The following is an 11,691-nucleotide window of genomic DNA, read 5'->3' as shown; positions in this document are numbered from 1 at the left end:
CGTCAGTCTCCTCCGCACCGGCACCGATAGACACAGCAGCAGCAGCAGCAGCAGGCTCCCAAGCGACAGCAGCAGCAGCCAGCCCGGGAAGGCCTCGTCACCGATGCTGGTGCTGGTGGTGGCCGCAGCAGCAGCGGTGGCGGTGGAGGGGCCACTCACCCACTCCCCCTGGCTGGCCGGGAGGGGGGCAGGCCGGCAGGGCCCCCAAACACAAGCAGCAGTAGCCACAGGAGCTCCACTGGCCAGCAGTGTCCTGCACAGCAGGCTGAGGAGAGTGAGCGGAGGGAGGGATGTAGCCTCAGAACGCTCAGCGTCCTGTTCCCTGTCGGTTAGCCAGGGTCACTAGAGGGCAATTGGGAGCAGCTGAGACCAGTTCAGGGCCAGCCGGGTGCCTGATAAAAACCCTCTGCTGCAGAGAGACCGGGCGTGAGCTGGAGGCGTAGGAGTGCCCTGCCGTGCCCTGCCGTGCCGCGCCGCGCCGCGTTGTGTGGAGGAGCAGACTGGGGTGCAGAGCTCTGTGAAGGAGCAGACAGGAAGAAGCCAGAAGGACAGAAGGAGAGGGGGGAAATTAGCCCAGGGGAAGAGAGTGCAGTTGGGAACACGGTGCCAGCAGCACATAGCCGCTTCTCATAGGACCCCTGGGCCGGGACCCGGAGGAGCGGGTGGGCCCGGGTCTCTACCCCCCTCCTTGGGGAAGACGGGGTGACCGGAGATGCCCTGGCCCACTATGAGAGGCAAGAGCGTGAGACCCACTAGGGTGGAGCCGGCCATTTTCCACACCAAGCAGAGGCTAATCAAGGCTAATGGAGCCAGAAACCCGACCAGGAACCGGGTACCAACGTTGGCGGCTTCTCCTCTCTCTCTCAGGAAGAGGCTCTAGTCAGAGCAGAGGCCATGGTAGTGCCAGCTGGCCATGACAGCCAGAATCCAGATACCCAGTGTGTCGAGGGAGGCCAGATGGACTGTGCGGTGGTTCTGGACCCACACGGGGAAAACCGTGGAAATGCAGCGGTCAGTGCTCATGGCCGTGAGGTGAAAGCTGCCGGAGAACGTGCTAAGGGAGGTGACAATGTTGGTTATCTTGCACAGGACACTTCTCAAATACCAGTGGAAGCCCATGGCCAGCTGGGCCACCATGACGGGCAGGAAGCTGACAAAAATAAAACCAGCAACAGCCATGTTCAGGTGCCATGTGGCACTGACAGTCTTCATAGGATATTAGAGTTGGAAGGGACCTCAGGAGGTATCTAGTCCAACTCCCTGCTCAAAGCAGGACTAACCTCAGCTATATCAGCTCAGCCAGGGCTTTGCAAGTCTTCTTCCACCAGCCGGTGATTAATATGGTTAATCCATTCCCCATCACACCGAGAAGGAAGCCCGGGGCACAGAGCATCATGGGAGCTAGGTTCATTGTCTCCAAAAGTGCTACGCCAGGAAGATGGGCAGCTTCTTCATTGGCCGTCGCCTGATGATAAGTGCAGGCCATGGAGTTCTGGGACTGAGTAAACAAAGAAGGAACAAATGTGAAGTCTTTATAACAGAGAGAGAGAGACAGGACAGAACAGGATCATGAAGATGGATGCAGACATCAGTGGAGCTGTAGCACTACTAGGTGCTCCACAGGTCAGAGGAGGTCTCAGCACAGCAGCTTTCGTAATGCAAAAGAAAAAAGAAAGCAAATGAGGCTGTCAGAAAATTGGTGGGGGAACCAAAATGATTTTTTCTCCTGTCTTTTTTCTACTTTTCATCTTCCCTAGTGGCCACAAAGAATCCTGAAGCAGAAAGTCAAAACTCAAAGCTCTTTGGCATTTTAAAAACAGAAACAAAATGAAATTGCAGTTTGAAAGGAAGAGAAAATGTTTCATTGCCGGTAGAATTAGTGAATAAACAAAAAAAGGCATTGAAGTGGAACATTTTTTTGTGAAATCTCCAAAATCCAAACAGGAAGCAAGATTCGTTCTGCTTTCAAGAAAAACTAACATTGCAGTTTGAGACCAAATAAAAAATTTTGTTTCCCTTTGAATTTTATCTTTGAAAAATGTCATTGGAATTGAATGATTTTTGAGAAACACTTTGACTTTGACAAGATTGTATTGTCCAATGGAAAACATTTTCAGGCAAAAACTGTTGATCAGTTCTCGAGCTAAGGCCACTATGTATACAACAACAGAAAAAGAGATTGCAAATACAACGTAATGGCAAAAGATAATGTTTCAAAGAGATGGTTAAGAGTGAGTTTATTCCAGTCTGTAAGTACCCACTTAGCTTCCTAGAAAAACAAGGTCTAAAGGCTGGAAGTTTAAAGCTAGACAATTTCAAACTAGAAATAAGGTGCAATTTTTTACTAGTGAAAGGAATTAACCAATGGGGCAATGTACCGAGGGGTGTGATGGATTCTACATCAATAGTGATTTTTAAATCAAGTGGGATGTGTTTTCTAAAAGATCTGCTCTAGTTCAGAAAGGAATTATTTGGGGGAAGTTCTCTGGCCCATGTTAAACAGGAGTGTCAGACTAGGTGAGTGGTTCTCATTCTTTCCAGACAACTGTGCCCCTTTCAGGAGTCTGATTTGTCTTGCGTAACCTGTTTCACCTCACTTAAAAACTGCTTGCTTACACATTAGACTCAAAAATACAGAAGTGTCACAGTGCGCTGTTACTAAACAATGGCTGACTTTCTCAGTTTGTCTGTGTGAAATTATAGTTCGTACTGACTTCGCTGATGTTTTTTGTGTAGGCTGTTGTAAAACCTGGCAAATATCTAGATTAGTTGATATACCCCCTGAAAGACCTCTGCATAGCCCCAGAGGTACGTACTCCTGCTTGAGAAACCACTAGACTAGATGATCTCAGTGGTTCCTTTCAGGCATGTGAATCACTCATGGGACTTTAAATGCAGAAGCACACTTCTGTCTCAGTGGGCAGGCAAACTTTGTAAGGTGCTTTCATGGTGCAGAATTACATGGTGCGTAATTACCAGAGCTGGACACAACATTTGGGAGTCAGTCCTGAAGATTTAAGCACCTAAACAGGGAAATGCAGGATTTTTTTACAGCATCGGAGACTCCTGTTCCGAAGTCCTGAACTCGTGACCCCACCAGGCTCCTCAATTGTTCACCCAAAAGTAATTTGGCAGATTCTGTTCCTGTTTCCTTTCTGGTCCCTCTTTTAGAAAAGCCAGAGCCTGAATCTACTTTAAAACTGAGACTTTCATTGTTTGCATCTGTGATGGGCTGTACACCCCTTCTGAGAAACCAAAAGTTAAGGGCTCACTCTGGGCCAGGCCAGCATCGCCCCGACACACCTGCAGCAAATGCTCCATCTGGTGCAGCACTTAAAAGCAGCTCATTTTGGCAGCAGGGGTGGAAGGAAACTGGCTTGCAGCCCACAGCTCCAGCAGGGTTGAAGCAGGCCCTGAGTCTGGCACCACTGCCCCCAAGAAGGGCCTTCCCTGGGGGAAGAGAGCTCCCAACCCCAGGACAAGCAGGAGAAGGGGGATATCTTCCTTCCCCTTTCCCCTGCTAGTGAGTCCTGGACATTTAGAATCCCCTCCCCAGAGCTCCCCTGCCAGCCACAGACTACAGCATCACACAGGATTCCAGCCAACCTAGGTGATAACTCTGGCAGGGAAGCAGGTTCTAGTGGTTAGAGTCGGGGGGCCGGGTGCCAGGATTGCTGGGTTCTATCCCCAGCTCTGGGAAGGGAGAGGTGGCAGTAACCTGATCATAATGGAGGCAATTCTGCCTCTGTCCCAATGCTGTCGTGCTTCTTGCTGGGAGGACGGTCTGGGCCACAGTCTCGCTGAACGCCCCCTGGAAAGCTGTGACCATGGAGAGCCGCAGCGTGTCTTTGCAGCCCAGCTCATGTGGGCCGGCAGGGTGGGGTTAAGGGAACGGTTGAGGTCGGCCAAGGGGAGCCTGACATCATGGAGAGCCTGTGTCACTGGAGTCACCCTCTTTGCCGCCATGGCTAGCAGGATGGCGAGCTGGCAGCGGAACCAGCGGAGGAAGAAGGCCATCACCATGGCCACCATGATCTTGTAGGGTCTGCTGGAGAAGGTTGGCCGGTTCCTCTCAATTTGGCCGCCATGACCCCATAGCAGGTCAGGATGATGGCGAATGGCACCAGGAACCCGGTCCCAAAGCAGGTGAGCACAACGGCCTGGTGTCGGTGCTCCCACAACGTGGCCACTTCCTCCCCAGGGATGTTTCCTGTTGGGATGTAGTTGCTGGAACAAGGGGTGAGTTCCCCCTCAAGCGGGGAGCTCCCGATGTCCCGGAATACGAGATGGCATACTGGGAACCAGAGCCGCCAGCCAAACGGCTTCAGCCACTCTGACAGCCAGCCAGGGCAAGCGGTGGTTCTGGGCCCAGACCTGGCAGGACACAGAGATACAGCACTCGGCACTGATGATGGTGAGGATGAAGACACTGGTGAAGAGGTTGAGTAAGGCCACTGCACTGTGGATCTTATTTGGTATCCGGCCAAAGGGCCAGTGGAAGCCCAGTGCTGTGTAGGCCACCTCCATGGAGAGGGAGAAGGTGAAGATGAAATCGGCCACAGCCAGGTTGAGGTACCAAACAGCAACCACTGTCTTCATCATCTGGAAGTTGGTGATGAAGGTGACCAGGCCGTTGCCCGTCATGCCAAGCAGGAATCCCAGACCGAAAAGGACTGCGAAGAGAACTCTCCACTCATCCTGGACTCCAGCCACTTCTCCGTGACAGTAGTAGGGATTCCTGAAGAACGGGCGCCAGATGCTGTTCACATACAGAAAGCCCAGGGGCGCTGGAAGGACGTGGTGTCCTACAACATCCAAACCCAGATCCACCGTTATTGTTGGCACTGGTGGGGTGAGGGAGCAGGGGTTAGCAGAGCTGGGCAGAAAACATTTTTCCCATGCGACAAATGTTCAAGATTTTTGAAAAATGTTCACATCCCAAATTGGAGCCAAATCATGAAATTTGGGCATTTTCATGAACCAGAAACTTGGCAGGGGGAAACTGGTTCAAAACAATCATAGATTCCAAGTTCAGCAGGGACCATCATTACCATCTAGTCTGACCTGTGTGATGCAGGCTAGAGAAAGTCCCCAAATTAATTCTGTTAGAAATAACCAACAGGTTGTCCCTGGGGCAAATTGGGGAGATGGAACCCTTTACTGCCTGCTCGTTCCACCTCGACGTCGTGAGTGAGCGACGAGGGGGTTACTTTACAATTCTTTTATCCATAAGTCCTCCACTTAGGAAGGAAGAATCCCATGCACAGCCACAGACTGGGGACCGATGAACTGGGCAGCAGCTCTGCAGAAAAGGACCTGGGGGTAACAGTGGATAAAAAGCTGGATATGAGTCAGCAGTGTGCCCTGGTTGTCAAGAAGGCTAATAGCATATTGGGCTGCATTAGGAGGGGCATTGGCAGCAGGTCACAGGAAGTGATTATTCCCCTCTATTCGGCATTGGTGAGGCCGCATTTAGAATATTGTGCCCAGTTTTGGGCCCCCCACCACAAAAAGGATGTGGACAAGTTGGAGAGAGTACAGCAGAGGGCAACAAAAACGATGAGGGGTCTGGAGCACAGGACTTATGAGGAGAGGCTGAAGGAACTGGGCTTGTTTAGTCTGCAGAAGAGAAGAATGAGGGGGATTTGATAGCGGCCTTTAACTACCTGAAAGGGGGTTCCAGGGAGGATGGGGCTAGGCTGTTCTCGGTGGTGGCAGATGACAGAACAAGGAGCAACGGTCTCAAGTTGCAGGGCGGGAGGTCTAGGTTGGATATTAGGAAAAAGCTTTTCACTAGGAGGGTGGTGAAGCACTGGAATGGGTGGTGGAATCTCCATCCTTAAAGGTTTTTAAGCTGAGGCTTGACAAAGCCCTGGCTGGGATGATATACCTGAGGTTAGTCCTGCTTTGAGAAGGGGGTTGGACTAGATACCTCCTGAGGTCCCTTCCAACTCTAATATTCTATGATTCTATGATCTACCTGGCTGGGAGGGGAGCTGAACTCCCCACAGAGCACTCGAACAGAGAGCCATCGAGATGACAAGCTGGGTCTACTGACTTGGTAATGGCTCACCCCTATAAACAGTGGGGCTGCACAGAGCCCTGCGTGGCTGGGGATGGAGTTTTGCAATAGGAGCACATCGTGTCTGGTTGGTGTCTGGTTAAGAATTTCCTGTGCCGAAGGCTGTATGTTTTGTTTCCCTGCCCCATGTTCCCCCAAAGGTTAAAATACAAGTTCAGAGTTTCACCAGCCTCGCTGGAATTGTGAGGTTGCCGACAAGCAACTTGGGGCACTCAGGCGGTCTCAGCACTGCTTCTGGAGTCTAGGGTGATTTTGGGTGTTTTAGTGATTCGAATGGCGATATAGGCTCACCAATCGATCTGATTAGAAAATAATGAGGTTCTTCTCCCGGAATCAGGCTCCAGAAGAGTTTTATAGGGACCCCGGGGTGCCTGACAGGAAGATTCACAGTGATAGCCAAATTTGTATCATTTTATAAGCTTTTATTAAGATAACATGAAATGATAGACAAATGCCTGATTAAAAGAAAATAAATAATCAAATGGGTAAAGAGTAGGATTACAGTTGTATTGTAAGACTTGTGTGATATATATATATCTACAGTGTGCTTTGGATTAATACACTCCCACCCTTCCCTGCTGACCTGGCTGAGAGAGATGTCCGGTTCCTCAGCTCTTGAGTGGAGGGGTGGAGAGCTGGGCACTGCTCAAGGGCTAAGAGCTGTAAGGCTACGACTAACACTACAAACAATACTACGTGTAAACGGAGAACAAAAGATCTTCACACACTCACTGAAAGAAGCTTGAAGAAGGAGCAGCTGACGATCTCCCCAGTTAACACGATTTGCCCCTTCTTACACCCTGACCAATAGGGGTCCTTTTAAGTCCAAACTTGGATTCTTCATCCTCAAATTATTAGGGTACACGTAATCTATAGGCTGACAGGTCCGTGCATATTAATGACATATCCACATCCTTCCCAGACGGTTCCAGATGGTTCGTTTATCTCACCTTTGTTATTTCTGGCCCTTGTGTGGGTTTTGTGGTGTTTCTGTGGAGTTTACCCAGGACATAACCTGAGACAGCCCCCACTGATTTGATACCTCCTGACCTATCTAGGGTAAAGGTTATAACCAAATATGTCTTATCCTTTAACTCATCATTACTTATCTGGGCCAAAGATCCCGAACAGATGTGTGCTAACGACCTTAGCTTTCATACTTGATGTAGCCTGTAGGGTACCTTGCATTACAGCTAAAAAACTTTATTATGAATCTATGATTCTATTATAATAAAACAACAATACTTGAATCTCTAAGGAAAGGTAGATATATATATGCAAGCAAGCCAGCTAGTCCTATAGGCTGCAAGGGCAGCGGCCAGCAGTGCCCCATGTCCCAAGGAAGGATGCCAGACCAGAGTCTGGCCCCAGGAATGTGATTTAGGAGCCCCAGAGTTAGAAACTGGTAGATTCATCCCAGATCTGGCGCACCTCTGACCAGCGGAGCTATGCCAACCCAGTCCCAGGGTAGATGCAGCTGTGTCGATGGAAGAATGCTTCTGTCGCTGTAGCTACCATCGCTCAGGGAAGTGGTGTTGCTATAGCGGCGGAAAAAGCCTTTCCATGTGCATAGGCTGCATCTATGTTTTTATGCCGACATAGCTACGGCAATGCAGCTACGCTGATATATAGTCTCCGTAGTGCAGACATACCCGTGGGCCATGTCTCCACATTGGGCCTTCCAGTACATCAGCTGTAGCGCCGCATTAGAGATGCATTAGAGATGCTTCCTGCATCAACGAAACAGGTTTTTCCTTTGATGTAGTTAATCCACCTTTCCTAAAGACAGGAGCTAGGAACTCTAATATTCTATGATTCTATGATTCTATGATGGAAAAATTCTTCCGTCAATCTAGCTGCATCTGTACCAGGGGTTAGGGTGACCTAACCACGGTTCTCAGGGTGTGACATTTTTCACAGCCCTGTGCAACGTGGCTAGGCCAATCTAAGTTTTACATGTAGGCCAGGCCTTAGTGATGCTTAGTACTCACACCTGTCCTGTGTCGTTAGTAACACTGGGGAGGAGAGTGTGTTTAATAAGGTGTTTCATCTGACAAGGCCCCCTAAAGTTTTTCCTGTGGGATCATTAAAAGAAATTGTAGAAACTGAGAATTTGGTCTCACTTTTGTCTGTTTTCAATCTTATTAAAAATCATGGTAATTTAAAAGAAAAAAATTTAGGTTTCCCCCCATCCCCAAATCTTAGTCAGTCTGTTGTCGCATTACATGTGAGAATGAAGGAAATGCCACCTTCTCTCTCCTCAGGTCCTGTCTCCACTTGCCATGGGTTTGGTGTCAGACGTGTTGTTCTTTTGTTGTTTGTCACCTGGGGTGACACAGGTCAGAGAGGGTACATCTACACTGCATTGTGAACCTGGGTTTACAAGTGCTGGACCCGGGTCTCACAGTTTTGCTAGTGCATCCACACTGCACTACACAGACCTTCTGATTAGAGTCTGCAGCTTGAGCTGTGTCCACACTGCAGAGTGACAGGGCTTGGACCCGGGCCGAGTCTCAGCAGGACTCAACTCTGACCCACCCCCCTAGCATGACCCTAGGACCCGCTCCTCAGTGCTCAGTGCCCTGAGTCAGATTGATTCGAGTGTGGAAGGAAGCAGGGTTTAGGCTCAAATCTGAGTCAGAGCCCAGGCGTAATGTGCAGTGTGGACAGACCCTAGAGAGACCCACTGAGGGAGGACTGGCTGAGAGAGAGGCAGGAAGCTGCAGGAAGCAGGAGCAGCAGAACGGCCAGAGACGACTGGGACCGAAGGCAGTGGAAGTCCACAGTGCAAGGGTGAGCTGAGAAATGGTTTTGTCTGTTGGTTTGTTTAAGTTTGGGACAATAAAACTGCAGAAAAGAGACCGTGGGGCTGTGGCCCTTTGTCCTTGGCAGGCTGGAGAGAAGCCCTGCCTCGTGACATTGTTAATTCTTCTCTGCTCCTTCCAGAGCCTTTCTCAGGACTCGCTGAGCATCTTCTTCAACTTCATCCAGAAATGTATGTAGCATTTCATATGTGACTTTATAAGATATCATTGCTGCGATCCCAGTACCAATCAGTGGTATCACACTGAGAAAATATTTAGCTGTCATCATTCCTTCCCCTGTAGCCTCTCTGAGTCTCTTCAAAGCCTCATCTCTTGATATATCTTTGGCCAGCAGAGATTTTATCACTGACTTCAGCTCAAAAACAGACTTCCGAAATTGCTTAGCAAGTGAAGCGAGGGAACCATCATCCAGGCCAAAGGACGTGCAATACTCTGTCATGTTATCCACCAAGATGCTGACATCACAATAAACCGAGAGAAAAGGGAGAGGAACAGCAGCAATAGCGCACGACTTCAGGGCTTGCTTCCAGATCTGTTCCTGCAGGGCCCTCTGTTTCTCTTTCAAGATTTCTTCAGAGGTGCTGGGCAGGGCACAGATGAGAACGTGTCTCTTGTGAGTGTCGAGTTCATTTGCGAAAGTCTCCTGCAGTTGGGGAGAATCATACTTGTCCAAGTCGAATCTCGACACCAGGAAAACCTGTGGGGAGATGATGCCGGCTTTTCGCAGGTGGTGCATGCAGTCATTTCTGATTTCCTCTAGAGTTTCCACCTCGTTAAAATTTCCTTTTTTTTGGTCATTAGCCAAGTCCACATCCACCTTGGAGCGGACGAAGTAAAACTTCTTCCCCATGCTGTTGATTTCTTTGGCAAGGTGGGCATCAGCTTCAGTGAAGCGCTGCACTGAGATGATGATGAAGAAATCATAACGATCAAAGTTCACATCTTTGCTGTATGTTTTTGCTGGATAATTTGGTGTTCCGATCCCAGGTAGGTCCCACAGAATCACATTTGGGTGCTTGGGATGGAGATAATGTGTTGGCTTCTTTGTCGTTTTTATAAACCCAGTCTGAGCTGCACCAGTGTCTTTATCATTCAGGCTTCTTATGGCATTGATGAAAGACGACTTACCAGTGCCCGATTCACCTACGATGGCGATGTTGAGCTTGGTATTTCTTAACAGCTCATCAGATTTCTTCACCACAGAAATGGCTTTTGAGAGGTTCCCAGCTTTGACAGCAGTCTGGAATTCTCCACTTTCCTCCTCAGACAGACCGGGAAGTCTTCTGCCCCATTTTGAAAATACATTTGCCCAGTGAGTTTTTGAATCTTCCGTCATCCTGGGAAAAGAAACATAAATTCCAATCAGGATTAGGGAGCTTTCCCCCCATGGGCTATTTACCAACCCCCGGTCAGTAGAGTCAGAGTCACAGAGACACAGAGTTTAAGGCCAGACGGTACCCCTGGATTATCCAGTCTGACCTCCTGTATGTCACAGGCCACTAACTGCTCCCTCCCAGCACCCCACTATAAACCCACAACCAAGATCAGACCAAAACATTACTGCCCTCAGGAGACCAAATTACTGTGTTCCACAGGAAGAGAACCGGGGACACCAATAGCTGGGGCCCCTGCATTAGCAAGGAACTGATTAAGTGAGAAAGACCCAGTAAAAAGAGGTGTCCTTATTTCCATGGGAACAGACCCACAGGGCTGCAGGAAAGGAGCCATTGGTTACAACTTGCAATAAATAAATACAATAATCTAGCGTTTAAATACACTTTTTAGAATGCCCAAAGGAGAAAGCTTCAGTTCAGCCTCCGTGCGACGCTAGGGGTGCTGTGCTGCAGAGGACGGGCTGGGGTCTCTCCCCTGGCTGTCAGGGCTGGCCCCGATGCCCCAGTGTGGCACTAGGGGCCAGTCACTTAACTGTTAATTTCCTTGAGGCTGTCGATTTGGACTAGGAAAACAGCATGGAGAAAACCTGTGCCCCCGGTCCTCTCCCTCCTCCCTTCAATTTTTGCTTTGCTGGATCTGCAAAGCAGGGATTACTGACCCCATCAGCCCCTCCCCACTGCACTTCCCCTGGCCAGAAAGGGGGAAAAACAGAGAAAACTGGTAGGAAGACAGCTTGCTTGCTGTGAAACCGTCTTCGGAATGAAAGCAGGCTGAGGACACCACTGCACCTTAGTCCTAAAGAAAGCTGTGTATGGTAGCTCCGAAGTGAGGGCCCAGCTCTCCAGAGCTCTTCTGGCCCAGGTAATGGCCACTAAGCAGCCCATCTTCCAGGAGCGGTACAGCAGTGAGCAGGAAGCCAGCAGCTTGAATAGGGGCCCATGTTCATTGATAGACCAGGCTGAGGCTGGTTGTCACACCTTGGACACAGCCTCTCAAGGCCCTTAAGGAAACGGTTAGAAATATTGTTTGAAAAAACAGATCAGCCATTCACCCCAGGGGGAAAAGGGGGGAAAGTTGAGATCACTGCCAGGTGCACTCTAACGGACGACACTGTTAAACCTGCTGTTTTAAGTGCAGTAGGTCCTCTAGAGAAGCAGTGATGATCATGTAGATGAGACATCCTTCTGGGAAGACCAGACAGAGAACTGCTTCCACGTCACCAGGTAAGAGGCCCTGGTGGAGGGCTTTCTGCTTCCTTGTAGAACTCACGGACCTGCTCTGAGCAGGCTGGTTCTGCAGAGATTAGCCATGGAGCTTCCCGGCTGTCAGGTGGAGGGACCTGAGGTTCAGGTGGAGCGGACGACAATGGTCCTGAGAGCTCAGGTCTGG

At 49.7% G+C, this 11,691-nt stretch overlaps 1 protein-coding gene and 2 pseudogenes across 1 annotated transcript; all 3 read right to left on the bottom strand.

Moving 5' to 3' along the window:
- Window positions 1-627: 627 nt before the first annotated feature.
- On the bottom strand, window positions 628-1,486 carry LOC137151424 (chemerin-like receptor 1; annotated as a pseudogene).
- A 2,236-nt stretch (window positions 1,487-3,722) lies between these two features.
- LOC137151423 (N-formyl peptide receptor 2-like) lies at window positions 3,723-7,745 on the bottom strand (annotated as a pseudogene).
- A 1,259-nt stretch (window positions 7,746-9,004) lies between these two features.
- On the bottom strand, window positions 9,005-10,267 carry LOC137151438 (interferon-inducible GTPase 5-like). Its single transcript, XM_067545702.1, has one exon. It carries the CDS (start codon window positions 10,241-10,243, stop codon window positions 9,005-9,007), a length of 1,239 nt encoding a protein of 412 aa, XP_067401803.1. The 5' UTR covers window positions 10,244-10,267.
- Window positions 10,268-11,691: the final 1,424 nt, after the last annotated feature.

Source organism: Emydura macquarii, unplaced genomic scaffold, assembly GCF_026122565.2.
Source record: "Emydura macquarii macquarii isolate MOO-44397 ecotype Brisbane River unplaced genomic scaffold, CSIRO-AGI_Emac_v2 contig_1062, whole genome shotgun sequence".
NCBI classification, from domain to species: Eukaryota; Metazoa; Chordata; order Testudines; family Chelidae; genus Emydura; species Emydura macquarii.
This window is presented reverse-complemented; position numbering and strand designations above follow the sequence as displayed.

What these genes read in the sequence shown, in the direction of transcription:
- LOC137151438 (XM_067545702.1), bottom strand. Translation starts at nt 10,243, where the DNA reads ATGACGGAAGATTCAAAAACTCACTGGGCAAATGTATTTTCAAAATGG.